Source organism: Bactrocera dorsalis, chromosome 1 (genome assembly GCF_023373825.1).
Source record: "Bactrocera dorsalis isolate Fly_Bdor chromosome 1, ASM2337382v1, whole genome shotgun sequence".
Classification (NCBI taxonomy): domain Eukaryota; kingdom Metazoa; phylum Arthropoda; class Insecta; order Diptera; family Tephritidae; genus Bactrocera; species Bactrocera dorsalis.
In genome coordinates this window covers 46,799,108-46,819,631 of record NC_064303.1, presented here as the reverse complement: position 1 = coordinate 46,819,631, position 20,524 = coordinate 46,799,108, and the positions used below count along the sequence as shown (strand labels likewise).

General features: G+C 38.3%; 2 protein-coding genes across 5 annotated transcripts in view; one reads left to right on the top strand and one right to left on the bottom strand.

The window, feature by feature from the left end:
• The window catches only part of LOC105222865 (hypothetical protein), a 163,076-nt gene extending 153,607 nt beyond the window's left edge, over window positions 1-9,469 (bottom strand). For all 4 annotated transcript variants that reach the window (XM_049462471.1, XM_049462472.1, XM_049462474.1 and 1 more), the window contains exons 1-2: window positions 9,206-9,469; window positions 8,972-9,141 (exon numbers count right to left, since the gene is read on the bottom strand). In XM_049462471.1, coding sequence (XP_049318428.1) covers window positions 8,972-9,141; window positions 9,206-9,314 — 279 coding nt within the window. In that variant the 5' untranslated portion in view covers window positions 9,315-9,469. The remainder of the gene's footprint in view (window positions 1-8,971; window positions 9,142-9,205) is intronic.
• A 163-nt stretch (window positions 9,470-9,632) lies between these two features.
• Window positions 9,633-10,328, top strand: LOC125775602 (uncharacterized). The gene is made up of 2 exons (XM_049446251.1): window positions 9,633-9,760; window positions 9,822-10,328. Exons 1-2 carry the CDS (start codon window positions 9,732-9,734, stop codon window positions 10,135-10,137), a joined length of 345 nt encoding a protein of 114 aa, XP_049302208.1. The 5' UTR covers window positions 9,633-9,731; the 3' UTR covers window positions 10,138-10,328.
• The last annotated feature ends 10,196 nt before the right edge of the window (window positions 10,329-20,524 follow it).

The following is a 20,524-nucleotide window of genomic DNA, read 5'->3' as shown; positions in this document are numbered from 1 at the left end:
TCGGATAGAGGAGATTCTCCAGATCACGAATATATATGGTTATAGCCGCAGGAAGCTTATAGTTTTCGAGTTATTCTCGATTTAAGTTGAAAATTTGCAATATTTTAATTACATATTTTCGATATATAAAATTAATTTTGCACTTATATTTTTCACTTTTATATACACTAACACATCACTTATTCATTTGCACACATTTATTTTATATAATATAGTGTAAAACAAGCTTTTAATACACATTTAAATTATTGTTGAATTTGATTATTTAAGAATAACAAATAAATTACAAACTGTCATATAATCAGTGTTACCTTATCAACATCATTTGTAAAATAACTAAATGAAATAAAGGGAACAGATTATACCCCAAATATGAAAATTTCATACAACAAATTCGAACAACAACACCAGGGTGTATCAGAACTTTTTCGCGTTGAACTCCTTTTTGCGTGGGCTGCCTTCGGCCGCGCTTCAAAAAAATAACCCTGATCGGTCCAACACAAGGGTGTATCAGAATTTTTTCGCGTTGTACTCCTTGTTGCGTGTGCGGCCTTCGGCCGCGCTTCAAAAAAAAATAACCCTGGTCGGTCCAACACCGGGTATATACATTTTTTTTCTCCCGTAGAACTCATTTTTACATTGGCAGCCACTTAAATTTTTTTATATTTTTTTTAATGTTTATCAACGATTATGTTTCCTGTATTTAGGGTATAATATTTCTTCATATTTGTTTTTTATTTTAGTTTGTAAAATATTGTTACAAAAGTAGTATTAAGTTATATTTGTATTGCTATATGCATCCCTTATTATGAACAATAGCTGTAGGTATATGGAATAGCATTTGTCTTGTTGTAGACATCTGGCGCCGCGGCTGTCTGCTTGTCTACTTAAACAATTGCTGAGTCTGGCGCCGCGGCTGTCTGCTTGCGTCTGGCGCCGTATAGCATTATGTTCTGGTAATTTCCAGACGCAATATTCTAGAAGGACACGTCGGCATCAGCGAGAAATGCGTGGCTATATCAGCCGTGGCAGCGCCAACGTAATCAATCAATGCTAAGAGTAAACTGTTATAGTGTAGACGAGTTGTAAAATAAAGAGTTGTTGAATTAAATTAAACAGTGTTGATTTTATTTGTCAATCCAGAGATACGAACCTAGCAAAGTAAACTAGTAAGGAGTAAATTCGTAACAATTGGTGTCAGAAGTGGGATTGTCAAATAATCTAAATTCAAGATGGTTAAATTCGGAGAATTGAGAATTCAGCAACTAAAAAAGGAACTGGAGGAGCGTAATTTGCCGATAAGCGGACAAAAGGCGGATCTGCAGGCACGATTACGTGAAGCAATGGAAGCGGATGGAATTAATGTGGACGAGTTCGAATTTGTTGGGCCAGAAACTTCTACAAAGGTAGAAGAAAAAGTAGAAGAACAACGAACATCATCGAGTGTGGACATGAACATGCTGTTAGTGGCTATTAAGCAAATGGCAGAGAATGCAGTGCAAACAGAAAATCGTCTGGCACAGCAAATGACGCAAATAGTTGAAAATGCAGAAAATGCAGTGCAAACAGGAAATCGTCTGGCACAGCAAATGACGCAAATAGCTGAAAATACATCACAGTTAGAGTCTCGCCTTACACAACAAATGACTGAAAATAATACGCAGTTAGAAAAGCGTTTGGTACAACAGATTACAGAAAGTAATACACAAGTGCAACAGAAAGCTTCAAAATTGGAAGACGAATTAAGCACGTTAAAAAATGACGAAGAAAATTTGAAATCAGAAGTTCTTCATTTGAGTAATCGGATGCGAGAACTGCAACTGCATGGCCCTGCACCATCAACAAATAATCCAAGATTGAAGGCACCCACATTCGATGGAAGTATTCCATTTCAAATTTTCAAACTTCAGGTTGAAAAGACAGCAATGGCCAATAACTGGAATGCAGCGGACAAAGTAGCGTCCTTGTTTGTATCATTGAAAGGACCTGCGGCAGAAATCCTTCAGACTATTCCAGACTGTGAACGGGACAACTATGAGGCATTGATGAGTGCGATAGAAAGACGATATGGTAGTGAGCACCGGAAACAAATATACCAGATCGAACTGCAAAATAGGGGTCAGAAAATGAACGAGTCATTGCAAGAGTTCGCAACTGAAATAGAACGACTGGCTCATCTGGCAAATGCAGATGCACCTGTGGATTACATTGAGAGGGTAAAAATTCAAAGCTTCATAAATGGAATTCGTGATGTGGACACCAAACGCGCCACATATGCATTGCCAAAAAGAACGTTTGCTGAAACGGTTTCGCACGCCCTCACACAGGAAACAGCTTCTCTACTAAGTAAACCAGCACACAAAGTACAAAGGGTTGAAATGGAACAACCGGCGCTGATGGAAGAAATATTGAAGACTCTGAAGACAATTGCTGCACCGCGAGTAAATACAACAGGAAGATGTTTCAACTGTGGAAAAGCGGGTCACTTTGCCCGAAATTGCAATATAAAAGTAAACCCATCGAAACGGAAACAACCAACAGATAACGAGGACGGTGCATCCACATCTCACAAGTCGTTAAACTAAAACGGAACAGTTCAAAGGGGCGTGAGCTGGTTCCCACAACTATTTGCCCCGCCATCTCGATATCACAAATAGGTCGCCATGACAACAATCTTACTATCAACGGTATCGTAAATGGACGACTGTCAACGCTTACTTTGGATACTGGTGCCACACATTCAATTATCCGACCGGGTGTGGTAAGAGGAACGGTTGAACCATTAGTCGGTTACAAGCTTCGAACGGCCACCGGAGAGGAAGCAGCTGTCGCGGGAAAAGTGTTTTGCGAAGTGATGATTGGTACCCTGGAAGTTAATCACACCTTCATCGTAGCAGAAATCACGGATGAAATTATAATGGGAGTAGATCTCATGATTGATCACGGGGTTACTTTGGATTTAAACAAGCAAATGCTGTTTTCCAGAACATGGAGATGCCTATAAACACCGGATATGTGACCAACGTTGAAAGTAAGAGGGTGATTGTTGATGATAATCAGAGTATTCCACCAAAATCTGAGGCGATTGTATGGGCTAAAGTGAATGGAGGAGGTGGGACTGAAGAATTGTGGATTGTGGAACCAACAAAAATAGATACACCCATATTGGTAGGAAGAACGCTTGTGAAAACTAGAGAAGACGCCACCATTCCGGTCAGAGTAGTGAATGAATTCAACACGCTTATAAGTCTGAAGAAAGGAGCGGTAATTGGACAGTGCCAGAATATAAGTGCAATAGCACGATGCGAACGGTCACAACAGAAACCTACTATTGAGTCACAGCAGATAAGTCCTACACTCCTAAACAATTTGCTGAACGAACTGCATGGAAATGAAAAATTAAAAGCAGAAAAACTATTAGAAAAATACGCATCCATACTTGCAAACGAAGGAAACAACACAGGAAGAACCGGCATTGTCAAACATCGCATAAATACTGGAGACGCTAAACCAATCCGACAAGCTCCGCGTAGGGTTCCACTAGCAAAACGTGAAGATGCTAACAAAATTATTGAAGACATGCATAAAAACGGTGTAATCGAACCTTCAATAAGTCCATGGAGCTCACCTATCGTCTTAGTTAAAAAGAAAGATGGTAGCACCCGTTTCTGCGTAGATTATAGGAAGTTGAATGATGTCACAAAGAAAGACAGTTATCCTCTACCGAGAATCGACGATACATTAGACACCTTGTCTGGAGCGAAATGGTTTTCTACATTAGATCTACAAAGTGGATATTGGCAAGTCGAGATTGATGAACGTGACCGTGAAAAGACCGCTTTCAGTATGGGCGACGGGCTATGGGAATTCTCTGTGATGCCATTTGGGTTATGTAATGCGCCTGCAACGTTTGAGCGACTGATGGAACATGTGTTAAAAGGACTCAACTGGAAGACATGTTTGGTGTATCTTGATGACATTATCATCATGGGAAAAAGTTTTGACGATCATCTGAAAAATCTAGAGGAAGTCTTTCAGCGAAGAGCATCAGCCGGATTACGCTTGAATCCCAAAAAGTTTTCATTATGGAAGAAGCAGGTCACATATCTCGGACATAAAGTGTCAACTGAGGGGATTCACACCGAGGAGGGAAAAATAAAAGCAGTTAAAAATTGGCCTCAACCCACCAACATACATGAACTCCGCAGTTTCCTCGGCTTATGCACGTATTATCGCCGTTTTGTACCTGGATTTGCGAACGTGGCTAGAAGTTTACATGATTTAACAAAGAAGAATCTCCCGTTTGTATGACAGTTGGAACAGGAAAAAGCGTTTCAGCAGCTTTAAGAACTACTTTGTACGGCGCCGATGTTAGCTTATCCAATACCTGGAAAGAAATTCATCCTGGATACAGATGCGAGTGCTTATGGAATTGGAGGTGTCCTGTCTCAGCTCATCGACGGACAAGAAAGAGTAATTGGGTATTACAGCAGAGTGCTCGGGAAACCAGAGAAAAACTACTGTGTGACGCGAAAAGAACTACTAGCTGTGGTGGAATGTGTAAAACATTTCCACAAGTATTTGTATGGACAACGATTCTTGCTGAGGATTGATCATGCAGCATTAAAATGGTTATTACAGTTTAAGAATCCGGAAGGCCAAATTGCACGATGGATCGAAAGATTACAGAATTACGACTTCGAAACGGAACATCGAAAGGGGATTCACCACAAAAATGCGGATGCATTATCACGTCGCCCTTGTCCACTGGAATGTAAACATTGCTCCATATCAGAGGGAAAAGGAGGTATAATCGACGTGCGATTACTGAATATAGAACCTGAAGATGATTGGACTCCTCACCGCATCAGAATCAATCAGCTGGAGGACCCTAATCTTGCAAAACTGGTAATGGCCAAAGAAAATGGGGTACGACCACCAAAGGAACAAATAAGTAGCGAGAGTCCAACGGCAAAAGCATATTGGGCCCAATGGAACAGCATAAACCTCGTTAATGGATACCTTCATCGTACCTGGGAAAGCGAAGATAGCAAACAGTCTCGTCTGCTGATCATAGTACCGAAGTCCATGATCCCGAAAGTATTGAAAGAATATCACAATGGACCTAGTGGAGGGCACCTTGGGATTACAAAAACTATAGAGAAGATTAAACAACGGTTCTACTGGATCGGTTGTCGAGATTCCATAGCAGAATGGATAAGTAATTGCGTAGAGTGCATGGCAGCTAAAGGTCCTAAAGCCAAGAGTCGCGGTAGGCTACAACAGTACAACGTGGGATCACCATTTGAACGAGTCGCAATGGATGTTGCAGGTCCGTTCCCAACCAGTACGGCCGGAAACAAATATCTACTGGTTGTCATGGACTATTTCAGTAAATGGCCAGAAGTATATGCCTTACCAAACCAAGAAGCGAAGACAGTAGCCGAAGCGTTTGTAGAAAATTGGATAACAAGGTTCGGAGTGCCCGTCGAATTACACTCAGATCAAGGCAGGAATTTCGAATCTTCCATTTTCCAAGAAGTCTGTACATTATTGGGCATCCACAAGACACGGACAACAGCGTTACATCCACAATCAGATGGAATGGTGGAGAGATTCAACCGAACGCTCGAAGAACATCTGCGGAAAATCGTTAATAAAGATCAACGGAATTGGGACAAGTGCATCCAGATGTTCCTGCTGGCGTATCGTTCAGCGAAGCACGAGACAACTGGTTACACGCCAGCAAAGATTATTTTCGGATCTGATCTGCGACTCCCTGCTGATCTTAAGTTTGGAACGAATCCTACAGCTGTAAGAAATGATGGAGATTATTGTTCTGCCTTAAAGGAAGAAATGAATGAATTGCATCTAATGGTAAGACAGCACACGCATCTGATGAGCAATAAGATGAAGGACCGGTTCGATCAAGCGGCAAATTCAAAAGGTTTTGAAGAAGGTGATCTGGTCCTGCTGTACAATCCACTTCGAAAGAAAGGCTTGTCCCCGAAACTGCAGACAGCCTGGGAAGGACCCTATATGGTGATGAAACGACTTAATGACGTGGTATACCGCATACAAAGAAATGGAAAAGCACGATGTAAAATGAAAGTAGTACATTTGGAGAGGCTTGCCCCATTTGGTTCAATAGGATTTGTGCCTAATCGGGACGATTAGGCTTTAGTGGAGGGCAGTGTTACAAAAGTAGTATTAAGTTATATTTGTATTGCTATATGCATCCCTTATTATGAACAATAGCTGTAGGTATATGGAATAGCATTTGTCTTGTTGTAGACATCTGGCGCCACGGCTGTCTGCTTTTCGAAACAATAGACATCTGGCGCCGCACTGTCTGCTTGTCTACTTAAACAATTGCTTAGTCTGGCGCCGCGGCTGTCTGCTTGCGTCTGGCGCCGTATAGCATTATGTTCTGGTAATTTCCAGACGCAATATTCTAGAAGGACACGTCGGCATCAGCGAGAAGTGCGTGGCTACATAAGCCGTGGCAGCGCCAACGTAATCAATCAGTGCTAAGAGTAAACTGCTATAGTGTAGACGAGTTGTGAAATAAAGAGTTGTTGAATTAAATTAAACAGTGTTGATTTTATTTGTCAATCCAGAGATACGAACCTAGCAAAGTAAACGATAAGGTAATACTGATTATATAACAGTTTGTAATTCATTTGTTATTCTTAAATAATCAAATTCAACAATAATTTAAATGTGTATTAAAAGCTATTTTTGCACTATACTCGTATTATATAAAATAAATGTGTGCAAATGAATAAGTGATGTGTTAGTATATATAAAAGTGAAAAATATAAGTGCAAAATTAATTTTATATATCGAAAATATGTAATTAAAATATTGCAAATTTTCAACTTAAAACGCGAATAACTCGAAAACTATAAGCTTCCTGCGGCTATAACCTTATATATTCGTGATCTGGAGAATCTCCTCTATCCAACCATACCCATTTTATTCCCGAAATCCTGGGATGGTATACTAAAGCCGACCCGCGATTTATGTTCGACAAAGCCAAATAAGTAAAAACTTATGATAATATTGTAAAATTTATATCATGGTGTGGTGACAGAAGTACTTTCGCGTAGGACTCCTTTCTGCGTTGGCGGCCTTCGACCGCGCTCTAAAAAAATAGCCCTGGTCGAGCGAATACCCGGGGTGACCGAACTACTTTCGTGCAGTACTCTTTTCTGCGTTGGCGGCCTTCGGCCGCGTTCTAAAAAAAATTACCCTGGTCGAGCCCATAACCAGGGTGACTGAAGTACTTTCGCGCAGTACTCCTTTAAAAAGATAATCCTGATCGAGCCAATACCAGGGGTAACCTAAGCATTTTATTATTACTACTAGTTGTTTATTAAATTTGAATACAAAAAGTGAAAGATGTGGATGTATTTAAATGTTTATAGTTAAATTTAATTAATTTGAAGTAAAAAAATGTCGAAAAGTGTGTTTAATGTGGGGAAATAGCTTGTTGAAATGTTCGAATTTTTGAATTTTGAAGTCGAATATCTCGTAAACTAAGCGTTTGCGGAGGGGAATGTTTAGTTAAGTATCCCATTTTGAAGAGGTTTTGCGCAAAGGGGGAGGGGGCTGGGGGCTTGATACCCCCCTCATTTGAAAGGTAATGAATGGAACTTTTGAATAATAGCACCCTTCCCCCCCTAGGACCACGGGGGGCTCTAGGGCAGCCTCCTGAAAATGGTGTAAAATCGTAGTTTTTCCATACAATTTTCACTAATTATAAAATTTGTGTATTTTTACGCATAGAGTGACTCTATGTTTATTATTTTTATTATTTCAAAGAATTAAAATGGAAATCCACTTTATTTAAATAATAAAAACACTGAAAATTAAAAATTGTATATGCATCGGTAATAATGCATACAAGTAGTTGAAGTACCGAGATAACCCAACCAACCATTTATACAAGACCCCCTAAATAATAAAATTGGGTTTTCATCGCGCGATCTTTTTTTTCAAATTTTGAATATATTTTCAGCATAATATACTACATTGAAACAAGCGCCGCAGGCGAAAATTTGGAATAAAAAATCGCGCGATTTTTTATTCCAAATTTTCATTATATTTTCAGTATATTACATCGAAACAAGCGCCGCAGGCGAAAATTTGGAATAAAAAATCGCGCGATTTTTTATTCCAAATTTTCATTATATTTTCAGTATATTACATCGAAACAAGCGCCGCAGGCGAAAATTTGGAATAAAAAATCGCGCGATTTTTTATTCCAAATTTTCGTTATATTTTCAGTATAATATATTACATTGAAACAACCGCCGCAGTATATAAGGCCTACCATTTTGATTCGTTGGGTTATTACTATCTTCCTTTTGTGCTTATTTTCTTCGTCGTTTGACAGTTCATATTCAGTAATTTTGCTTACATTTCAAGGAACAGTATAAGACGTAATTGAAAGCTGTTTTATTTATTAAATTGTACATAAAATTGCAACTTAAAATTCATAATTTATCATTAATTCAATTAAATATATTTCAAAGAATGTGTGTGTGTTAAATTGGTTAAATTTTTCGCAAGCAGTGCAACAAAAACTTCAAAAGAAGAGAGCCATTTTTTGAGAAGATGTGAAAATGTGCGTTTTTTGCTTACTTATATCTAAAAAACAAATTAACATTTAACAATTAATTTACATTTAAATAAAAGTTTAATTCATTGGCTATCCGTGCTATATAAATTTAAAAAAATCCGTGCACGCATTTAAGAGAAATAAGCAGCGAAAATGGGATACTTAACTAAACCCAACCCTTTGCGGACCCTATAACCCTATATATTTTTTAATCAGGTGGACTTCCTCTTTCCAAACTCTTTCTTTTCAGATCGCGACGCCAAAGAAATCGGAATTGTGCCTGAAGGGGGATATGCTAATCTAAAATTTTCCCGAATGTTTTATGTCGTTGACATAATCACCTACCTCTTTTTCCGTCTTTAAGTCATTTCCACCAGTCCCCGTATCAGCAAACCTTTCTGCAATATGATGCTCATTTTCGTTGTTAGTTTTAATATACCTATTGTTGTATTCCTTAACATAAGATTTACCGCCATATATTGCATACGGTATACTGGTTTCCCTATTTATTTGAGCTGTATAAAAAAATTCAATAAATTAAAATTGTTTAAAATTATAGACACTCTCACATATTCTTACATTTCGACCAATGGTTTCTGCGCTCATTCAGTAAAAAATTATCCATTATAAGTGATTTCGGTAACGTATCTTTCAGCAATAAAACTAACTCTAGACAAAAGCCAACCATATATGTATATATATTTATAGCAGATTAATTACTGAATTCGTTGGATTAGCATAGTATCAAGTCTGACTTGACATTCTTTAACTTTCCATCATAATATAACTTCTGTCACTTTAGACAATGGATACTATGGACTATGTTAGCAACTAAAACTGAAAACAAACAAATCCAATCAGCTGTTATTTAGAGATGTATAAAATGACCAAACTGAAATCAACATTTCGATAATAGTTATTTACAGCCCTATTCTGAAAAAACCTCTCAACTGAGTTGAGAGGAAAAATTTGAGAGATTTCTTGTGAGGCATATTTTGTGAGGCCATTCTTGACCTCATAAGAAAAAAGCTTAAAAAAGTCACCACGTGAGGTGAAAAGCTTTTTGCTGTCAAACAGCTGTTTTAATAAAAATAAGCAAACAAAAATGGACACAACAATGGATAATCAAGATAAGTAAGTAATTTTGCAAATTTTAAATATATACATATTATACAATAATTTCATATATTCCTAGGCGTACAAAAACGGAAAGGACAACTCAGGAGCAGCTGCAACATTACATAATATTTTGCAAGCAGCATCCTGAGTTGCAACGGGGGAAGCTAACTCCGACCAACCCTCAAGGGCTGCAAATACTTTGGTCGGAGTTAGCAGATAATTTAAATGCCTTAAGAGGTAATAATTGGGCCATTTTATACTTAAAGGTTTTGCCGTTGTTTTTAAATATAGCTCAAGCTCCAGCTTCCTCGCCAACACCCAGTCGCATCGCCTGCTCCAGCGCCCTCACCAACAGTCGCATCGCCTCCTCTAGGAGGAGGCCATTGCTCTAAAAAGGAAAATTGTAGAGCAAAATGTGCAGATGACAGAGGTGCTGACCCAAATAACACAAGCACTAACCTCGCTGTCAGAGGTTATGGCTAAATTGTCTGAAAAATTAAGTAAGTAATAATAAAAATGTAAAAAACAAAAAATGAAATAAAAATGTAGAAAACCAAAAAAATGAAATAAAATAAAATCAATTATTTAGACATATGTATGTAGATGTCTTTTTATTCATTCTTAGAGGAAGTAAAATGTACAGAGAACGTAAGTAACTTACATATATGTATATATATTTATATATTAATATATAAAAATCACGTGTCACGTTGTTTGTTTGCGATGGACTCCTAAACTACTGAACCGATTTTAATGAAATTTTTAACACTGTGTGCAGTTTGGTCCAACTTGAAAGATAGGATAGTTTATAACTCTCCTTATAGTCGCATTATTTATTTATTGCAAATTATTTGTTTATTATTAGCAAAGAGCTATCCACCAGTTGGTGGCGCTAACAGCGGTATTGAGTGCGGTATGTTACAGTAGATGGCGCTACAAACATTAAAAACATTAAATGAAAATGCGTTGTTTGAAGTTTATATTATTTGTGGTAAAGTTATACGATATATCCAAAAAAAAAAAATAAAAATTGGGCGGGGCGAAGTTCGCCGGGTCAGCTAGTATATGTCGGCGTAGTAACAACTGTAGTTTAATATAAGTAGTAAATACTATGGTTTAATATATGCAGTGTATACTGTATGTTCACTTTTACTTTGCTCTGTCGTACTTGTTCGTTTCAAAGAAGCTTCGTGTGTATTTATGATCGTAGTAGCCTTTGCATATTTGTTTCTCCAACGTCACTGAACTGTAACTGAACGAATAAAGCTGAGAGCGAGGTGAGAGCTAAAGGCTCTGCCGAGTGTGGCCCGGAATGCTTAGATGTTGCTGAATTACAAAAAGTAACGAGTAGGTGTAATGGCGGTTGAATTGCGTCAGCCGTTGCATTGCTATTTGGAGTGTGAAGAGAAACGGAGGGACTCACTGCGCAAAACAGTTTTATTCCAATTCATTTACAATTTTACAATTTTAAATTAAAAAAATCAAGAAACCCATAATGCAAAGTGTAAACGGAGTTGCTGAGGCCACTCCGACATATATATATATATTTAGAGTACATAACGCCACTGGAAATATATACATACATATGTACATATATTATAAAGACATGATGTAACGTTCTCTTACTCTAGCACCCTCCCTTAGATTGGGGTTTTCGAAAACAATTTCGGTGTCTTGTGATTCTTCTAAAACTTCTTCGAAGCCAAGGTCTGCAGCCACTCCATGCTTCAGTGAAATGTTGTGAAGAATTGTACACGCGTAAGTAATCAAAGACGCTTTTCCAGGCCTTTAATGAAGAATGCGATGTTTTGAGAGGCACCGGAATCGTAACTTCAAAACACCAAAGGCTCTCTCAATGGTATTACGTGCTTTGGTGTGCAACTTATTATAACGCACTTCCCTTGCATTTGAAGGTTCAGCGACTGGCGTTAACAGCCATGGCTCCAATGGATATCCTTGGTCACCTAACAACCACGAATCACTTTGCGTGTTATAGGTATTTGTGAAGTACATACGTGTTGGGCATGTAGTCCAAATACCAGAATCATGGCAAGACCCGTGACATCTCGCGTTGAACAGTAGTCGATGATCACAAACCTGCCAAAAATGCAAATATATTCATATGTATTAATATAAAGATTAGTAAATAGTTTGTATAATATAGAACATTACGTACTGCTTCTACATTAAGGCTGTAAAATCCTTTCCGGTTCATGAAAAGTGAGAGATGAGTAATGGCATCTGTGCTTGAGGGTGAAAGAATCCAAATATGGGTACAATCGATTGCGCCGATTGTGCCCTTGATCCCAAATTTCGTGTAAAATCTTAAGAAAAAATGTATTTATTTATTTATATTTATTTTTATTTATTTATCTTACCCCTTCTTTGTATCTGAAGCATCCTGCGCGCTTGAAGGGAAATAAATTTCACTGCCCCTAACATCCACAATTAATTTCGAAATAAAGTGAAGAGCTCTAGACACAGAGGACTGGCTCATAGAGAGCATATAACTATTACCAACGCATTTTTGGTAAGAGCCATGCCCGTAAAAATACAAACACGCCAGGAAACGCAGATCAAAAGATATATTCGACTTCTGCACATCATGCGGCACCAATTCACTTATAAGTAATTTACAAAGCGATTTTGGGAATCGAAATGTATTAATAAATGTTGCGTCTTGCATAGTAAAAGGATCGCTTTTGTCTCGCAAACTCTTCAACATTTTCCTCCTATCCTCTGATTCCTCCTCCTCAACAATTGCCGCATATACAAAGAACAGTTCCTCAGTTATAACACTCAAATATTTTTTAAAAAATGTCAAATATTGATTTACCGTGCGATTCTGTAACGTGAGACAGTCTCAAGTCTCTAAATTTGAGATTTTGAGTTAGAGACAATTTTTGAGACTTGAGACGATATTGCTATTCTGTAAGTGACTGTCACAAAATCTATTACATTTCATCATTCAGAGATGTTTTTACACTTAAATGAAAAGAATTATGTCGATAACAAATATTAAATTTTCTATAACACAGTCAAAAAACATAATTATCAATAAAAATTAAAATATATGTTGACTTTGTTTCATAATATTTACGAAATTTTTGTAAAATTGATTTATTTTTCGTCTATTCGTGTTTGAGTTGCTTAAAAGATATAAAGAAACGACAATCGATTAATATCTATGATGATCTCTATTCAATATATTCAAAATGGCAGACAAGAGCTCTTTTTAGTTTTGTGACCTGCTAACTACCAGGTCTCAATAGACTGTTTAGTGAATAGTAACTAGTCTCAAATTGAGATTTTACCTCAAAATGTCTCAAATAGAGACTAGAGACTGGTTACAGAATCCCGCTATTAATATGGCTTGGGAAGCTTTAAAATCGAGATACGAAGAATTTATCAAACTTCAATCCACTATTTCCAATTGTTTGTCGATTTTATCGACCCAAAAAATTCCCACAGACAACTGGGACCCTATACTGGTAAGCATATGCACAGCCGCATTACCAGAAAAGTCTTTATTATTGTGGGAGCAATCGCTCTCATCACGGAAAAAGTGCCCAACGTGGCAACAAATGAAAGATTTTCTCACCCAGTACGAAATCGCCGAAAGGGTAGACAAAAAAATAACCAAACCAAAAGGTATTCAAAACGACCTCAATAGAAGCTTCCACAGGCCCCAAGCCAGTAGCAACAACAATTCAAATAAAAGTTTCTTTAAAAATCAAACGTTCACATCCGAACAATGCAAACAAACGTCACTATGCAAAGGGGGGCATAAACTTAAATCTTGCGAGAAATTTAAAAAATTAAATATCATTGACCGAAACAATTTTGTAAAGTCAAAAAGACTGTGCACAAACTGCTTATCACATGCTCACATGCTTAAAGATTGTGAAAGCGAATTTACCGTGCGATTCTGTAACTTGAGACAGTCTCAAGTCTCTAAATTTGAGATTTTAATTTAGAGACAATTTTTGAGACTTGAGACGATATTGCTATTCTGTAAGTGACAGTCACAAATTCTATTACATTTCATTATTCAGAGATGCTTTTACACTTGAATGAAAATAAATATGTCGATAACAAATATTAAGTTTCCTATAACATAGTCAAAAAACATAATTATCACTAAAAATAAAAATATATGTTGACTTTGTTTCATAATATATACGAAATTTATGTAAAATTGATTTATTTTTCATCTTTTCGTGTTTGAGTGGCTTACAAAATATAAAGAAACGACAATCGATTAATATCTATGATGATCTCTATTCAGTATTTTCAAAATGGCAGACAAGAGCCCGTTTTAGTATTGTGACCTGCTAACTACCAAGTCTCAATATTTTGAGACTAACGCTAGAGACTGTTTAGTGAATAGTAACTAGTCTCAAATTGAGACTTTGCCTCAAGATGTCTCAAATAGAGACTAGAGACTAGTTACAGAATCCCGCTATTAAAACAAAACAAACACAGGTGTTTTGTATTATGATGGCTGCTTTCATACGTCACAGATATTTGCGATAATAGCATTTGAGCTTTTGAATTTTCGCCAGCATAAGGTAACCCTTACTATAGGGAGAAAAATCACTGTAGTGAGGTTGGTGACTTTTGTGAGGGCATGAGAATAGGGCTGTTATTCTCCTTTACGGGCCAGGATAGGATACTATTATGCAAGGTATACATGCACCAATAAGTTGGTTGATTGAGTTCGGATAGAAATTGCCCTTGTCGCTACACACGACACAACTTTTAATTCAATTTTGAGGCCAACTCCATTTTGAATATTCACTTCGTTGCTTAAACATGAGTTCGGAAGTTGTTGCTCTACTTATTACATATGACGAGCTCTCTTCGACAGCCGAAATAAAATGGCGAAATCGCACGACCAACCCAAACACTATCCAACTAACACAACCAACTCCACAAAATATCAAAAAATTTTGATTTTCATCCAACCAGTTGATACAACTCATACAACTGCCCCATATACGTAGCAATCAGTTGTACGATTCGTTGAAGTTGATAGAATAATTGGTGCATGTATGCCTTGCTTTACGGGCCGTCTCGAGAGGATAAAATCTATGTCTTACTAACTGGTTTTCCCATATTGCTTTTTTCTTACAATATATGGCAAGCTAATTAGTTTACCATACATTGTAAGCAATAAGCTGTCACTTCAGCAGTTTGACAGCGCAGTTTTCATTTCTATGAAAATTTCGAAGAGGCAACATAACCCATTTACACATATGCCGACGGCATTTTCATTTCGGTAATATGAAATTTAGAAGATCGAATATTAAGACCATTGTGTTATGTTATAAAAATAAAGTACATATTTAAAATAACATTTTTTCAAAAAATTAATAATTAGTTTAATGTTGTTAATTTACAGAAAAATTATGGAATGAGCGAAGTCTTAAATTTAATAAACTTATACAAGCATAAATAATCATTTCTCAATTTAAATTTATTATTTTAATTGGTATATAAAATTTATGCCAGAATTATTATATAGTAGTCAAAAAATATGAATTCTTATTTTCTCAGAAATACATTTGTAAAACGGGATCTTCATACTTTTCTTATTATCTTATTTTTCCCAGAAATACATTTGAAAAGAAAGGATCTTTATCCTTTGTTAATATTTTATTTTTCCAAGAAATACATTTGTGAACAAAGGATCTTTACCTTTTTCTTATTATTTTATTTGTCCTAGAAATACATTTGTAAAGGATCTTCATCCTTTTTTTATTTTCCTCATAAAATATTTAAACAGTTCAAGAGCTCAAAACATGCGCTACATCAGCTACCAACCCGACGGCACTTCGCAATATGATAAAATAAAATTTTCAAGAGCTCAAAGCATGCGCTACATCAGCTCGAACCTACCTACCCTGCGCCTTTGCGCAAATGATTATGTTATGATAACAAATGCCCACATACAGATTTGGCAATGGCAATAGCAATAGATTTGACAGTTAGTAAGACATAGATTTTATCCTGTCGAGACGGAGCGTTACGTTAAATTAACTGTATTGGGTGCCTATTGCCAGTAGAGACTCACTATTGCTTATGGAAAGCAATAAGCCTTCACTTCAGCAGTTTGACAGCGCAGTTTTCATTTCACTTATACATATGCGAACAGCATTTTCATTTTGGTAATATTAAATTTAGTAGAGCGAGTTTTAAGACGGTTGTGTTATATTATAAAAATAAAGTACATTTTCAAATTAACATTTTTCCAAAAAATTAATATTTAGTTTAATATGGTTAATTTACAGAAACATTATGAAAAATGGGTTGGGAATGAGCGAAGTCTTAAATTTAATCAACTTATACAAGCGTAAATCAAAATATCATTGCTCTTATTAAATTTATTATTTTGAATGGTATATAAAATTAATGCCACAATTATTATATAATAGTCCAAAATATGAATTCTTATTTTTCCCAGAAACACATTTGTAAAAAAAGGATATTATATACCTACCCGACGCCATTGTAGAAATGATTATGTTATGGTATCAAATGCCCACATACAGATTATGCAATGGCAATAGCAATAGATTTGGCAGTTAGTATGCAATACATTTTTGCCTGTCGAGATGCCCCGTATCGGACATACTAACGAAAAGCCGCTTGTTCGCAAACGCATGCTCGTGGAAATGAGACAATGGGTGTTTTTATGAATGAAGCAAGTTTGCTGGTTGAAATTGCGTTTGCGTTCATGAATGAAATTGCTTTTGTGGTAAGATTTACTACATTTGGGTTTCGTTCATTTGGCTGCAATATTGTTCAATGATATTTGTGGAGTGTTTGGCCAAAATTTAACACAAATACGTTAAAAAATTTTGTAAAATTCGACAAACTTTATTGAGATCAACTGACATAAACAGCTGCTGTAAACACACTGGTTCATAGATCGCGCTAATTTTTGGCACCATTATTAAGGACAGATGTACCAACCCAGAAAAAAAATTTACCTGTCTTCCATTTAAGCGGGAGAGGGGGAAATGAAAATTTCCCGATACTTTCTTGACAGAATGTATGCAATGAACTATTTTTTGAGGATGGAGTCGTGTGTAGAAGTTCACGATTGCTATTCACTTAGGAGTCGCCAGAAACGATTCTTTTACAGCAGGCTCAAGCAGCTCACGACTTCCGATCCTAGACCATGTATCCTCTGGGTAGCCAAAGTAAATCCGTTTGAAGGCGAGCTAAAGTGAGACGGCGAAATATCTTCTTTACAGGGTTGTGTGATGGGTTTGGGACCCGCCACGTAAAAAACGCATCCAACGAACAGTCAAAAACACCTTGGGTGAGTGACCCGCCTTTTGATGACGACCATGGCAAACGAAATAAAGATTACGATTTAGAGGCATGCAACTGGAATGTCCGGTCCCTTAATTGGGAAGGTGCTGCTGACCAGCTGGCGGATGTCCATGTCAAAATCAAGGCCGATATCACTGTGCAAGAAATGCTATGGACGGATACAGAATGAAGCAAATAGATCCTTGTGGAATTTAATACAGTGGCCATATAAACGACAGCTAATTTGGTGTAAGATTCGTGGGGACGAAAGAGATAGACGATGTGACCAAAGATGCCACCAATCAGATCGATCATATTGTGAATGACGGAAAACACGTCTCCAGTGTTCTAAACGTGCGTACGCTTCGGGGTCCTAACATCGACTCGGACCACTATTTTATTGTAGCCAAAATTCGCTGCCTGCCTCTGTGCAGCAAAATATGCACGTAATCAAGCACAAGAAAAGTTCGACGTCGAGAAGCTGCAATCATAACAGATAGACGAACGATTTTCTACTCGACTTGCACTCCTGAAGGTATAACGCCAGGAGTAAGGGAACCCTTTTTCAATCTATGACAATGGAGCAGACGTTCTATTGCCCGACCATGGAGTAGTTCGAATAGCAATTACCTGTCTGAAGAACAACAAAGCGATGGAGGCCGATGGATTGCCGACCGAACTATTCGAACATGCCCAACGATTGGAATTTAAGAGTGCTTTACCCAATCCTCAAAAAGGAAGCACTCCACAATTTGCGTCAACTACCGTGGGATAAGCCTCCTCAACATCACGTATAAGGATCTAACGAGCGTTTTGTGTGAAAGATTAAAGCCCAAAATTTGGATAAGACCCGTGAAAAGAGAATCGAAACTCCCCACCTCCTCGTCGATTTCAACACTATCTTTGACAGCAGGAACAGGAGCTGCCTTTATGCCGGAATATCTGAAGTTGGTGTTCCCGCAAACCCAATACGGCTGAGTAAGCTGACGTTGAGCAACACCAACAGCTCCGTCTGGTTCGGGAGGAACCTCTCCGTGCTCTTTGATACCAAAGAGGTTTCAGATAAAGCGACTCTCTTTCGCGTGCCTTCTTCAACTTACCTCTGGAGAAAATAATTACAGCTGCAGGACTAATCCAAAAAAGTACAATCTTCTATAAGAGTGTACAGGTGGTGGCGTAGACTGATGATGTTGATATCATTGGCCTTAACAACCGCGCCGTTAGTCTGCTTTCTCCTGAACGAAATATCTCCTGTCATCAAACAAACAGTCGGGGCACTCGCGACTAGACACCCACGACATTGTTGACAATCATAACTTCGAAGTTGCGGATAATTTCGCTTATCTTGGAACCAGCATCAAAACCAACAACAACGTCTAAGTAGCACCAGGAAACTGAGAAGTCCTCTTTCCACGAACAAAAACAAACTTATAAGGGACGCATTATTCCAGTCCTATTATATGGTGCAGAGGCACGGACGATGACAACATCTGATGAGTCGACGTTACCAGTTTTCGAAAGAAGAATACTGCAAAAGATTTATGGTCCTTTGTGCGTTGGCCACGGCGAATATCGTATTCGATGTAACGATGAGCTGTATGAGATATACGACGATATTGCCATAGTTCAGCAAATTAAAAGATAGCGGTTATGCTGGCTTGTTCACTGCCAGACCCATTTGCTTTGCTTCCTTATCCAGTTTTGGGAAAGCAGAACTAACGACGCGGGTGTTGAGCCCGATGATATCAATATCATCGGTATACGCCAGCAGCAGTACACTCTTATAAAAGATTGTACCTTCTCGATTAAGTTCTGCTGCTCGAATTATTTTCTCCAGCAGCAGATTGAAGAAGTCGTACGATAGGGAGTCGCCTTGTCTGAAACCTCGTTTGGTATCGAATGGCTCGGAGAGGTTCTTTCACGGACCCGACGGAGCTTTTCGTATTGTTCAACGCCAGTTAACACAGACAGATTACTTTTGTGAGGATAGCGAATTCAGACATCGCGGTATAAAGCCAATTCATTTTCGTGCTGTCGAAAGCAGCTTTGAAATCGACGAAGAGGTGTTGTGTGTAAATTCTCTTTCGTAGGTATTCTAGATTTTCCAGGATTAAGGCCACACTGATAAGGTCCAATCGGTTTGTTGATGGTGGGCCTTAATCTTTCACACAATACGCTTGATAGAACCTTATATGCGCTGTTTAGGCGGCTTGTCCCACGGTATTTGGCGCAGATTGTGGAGTCTCGCTTTTTGTGGATTGGGCAGGACATACTGAAATTTTAATCGTTGGGCATGCTTTCGTCCGACCAAATTTTCGAAGAAGCTGATGTATGCTCTTTATCAGTTCTTCGCCGCCGTGTTTGAATAGCTCGGCTGCCAATCCATTGGCCTCCACCGCTTTATTTTCCCTCAGACGGGTAATTGCTATTCAAACTTCTTCATGGTCGGGCAATGGAACGTATGCTCCATCGTCATCGATTCTGGACTCGGGTTCGCCTTCTCCTGGCGTTATACTTTCACTGCCATTCAGCAGGCTGGAGAAGTGTTCCCTCCATAATTTTAGTACGTTCTGGGCATCAGTCACTAAATCACCTCTTTGGTTCAGGGTATGCACCGGCCTTTAAATCTTCTGTTAGTCGCCGCATCTTTTCGTAGAATTTTCGAGCAGTACCATTATCGGCTAGCTTGTCAAGCTCTTCGTACTCACGAACTTCGGCCTCTCTCTTTTTTTATCTGCAAATGCGTATCGCTTCCTTCATCATCTCTTGGTATCTGTATCATCCCGCACCTGTTGTGGTCGGTTGTAACGTTGCGCGTTAAGCTGTCTGCTTTCTCTCCACTGCGACACTGCAGTCCACATCGTATCAGCTGTTCTTTTACATTTTCCGAAAACATATGGTTTCAGTTGCAGCTGTACACAAGAAGCTTGAAATGCCGACAGTTCTCTTATACCGAGTGCATAGGGCGGGCTGCAACAAAATAGTGGTCAGAGTCGATGTTAGGACCTTGGAGCGTACGCGCGTCTAGAACACTGGAGATGTGTCTTCCGTCCATCACAACATGATCGATCTGGTTGGTGGCATCTTTGGTCATATCGTCCTTCTTTTCCGTCGTCTAGACGTTCATCCCCCGGGGTGAATGCCAGTATTCGGCGACGGAGTCTCTCTACCACCACGAGTTTTACACCAAATTTTCACTCCTTTATATGCGCACTGTAATAAATGGCACAAAGACCTACTTGTCTCAGTCTTTGTCCCGTCCATCGCATTTCTTGGCGGGGATGTCAGCTTTCACTCTAGCGAGGACATCAACCAGCTGGACAGCGACACCTTACCAAATAAGGGACCGGGCATTGAAGGTGCATGACCTTGAATCGTTATTCTTAAAACATTTGTAGGGGTCGTCACCCAGCACAGAACTCTGTGGAGGGTATGTTTCGCCTTCTCACTTTAGCT

Excerpts from the sequence above, each read along its gene's own strand:
- LOC125775602 (XM_049446251.1), top strand. The coding sequence starts at position 9,732 with ATGGACACAACAATGGATAATCAAGATAA. Across the intron at positions 9,761-9,821 it reads ACAATGGATAATCAAGATAA|GCGTACAAAAACGGAAAGGA; the intron begins GTAAGTAATTTT and ends ATATATTCCTAG.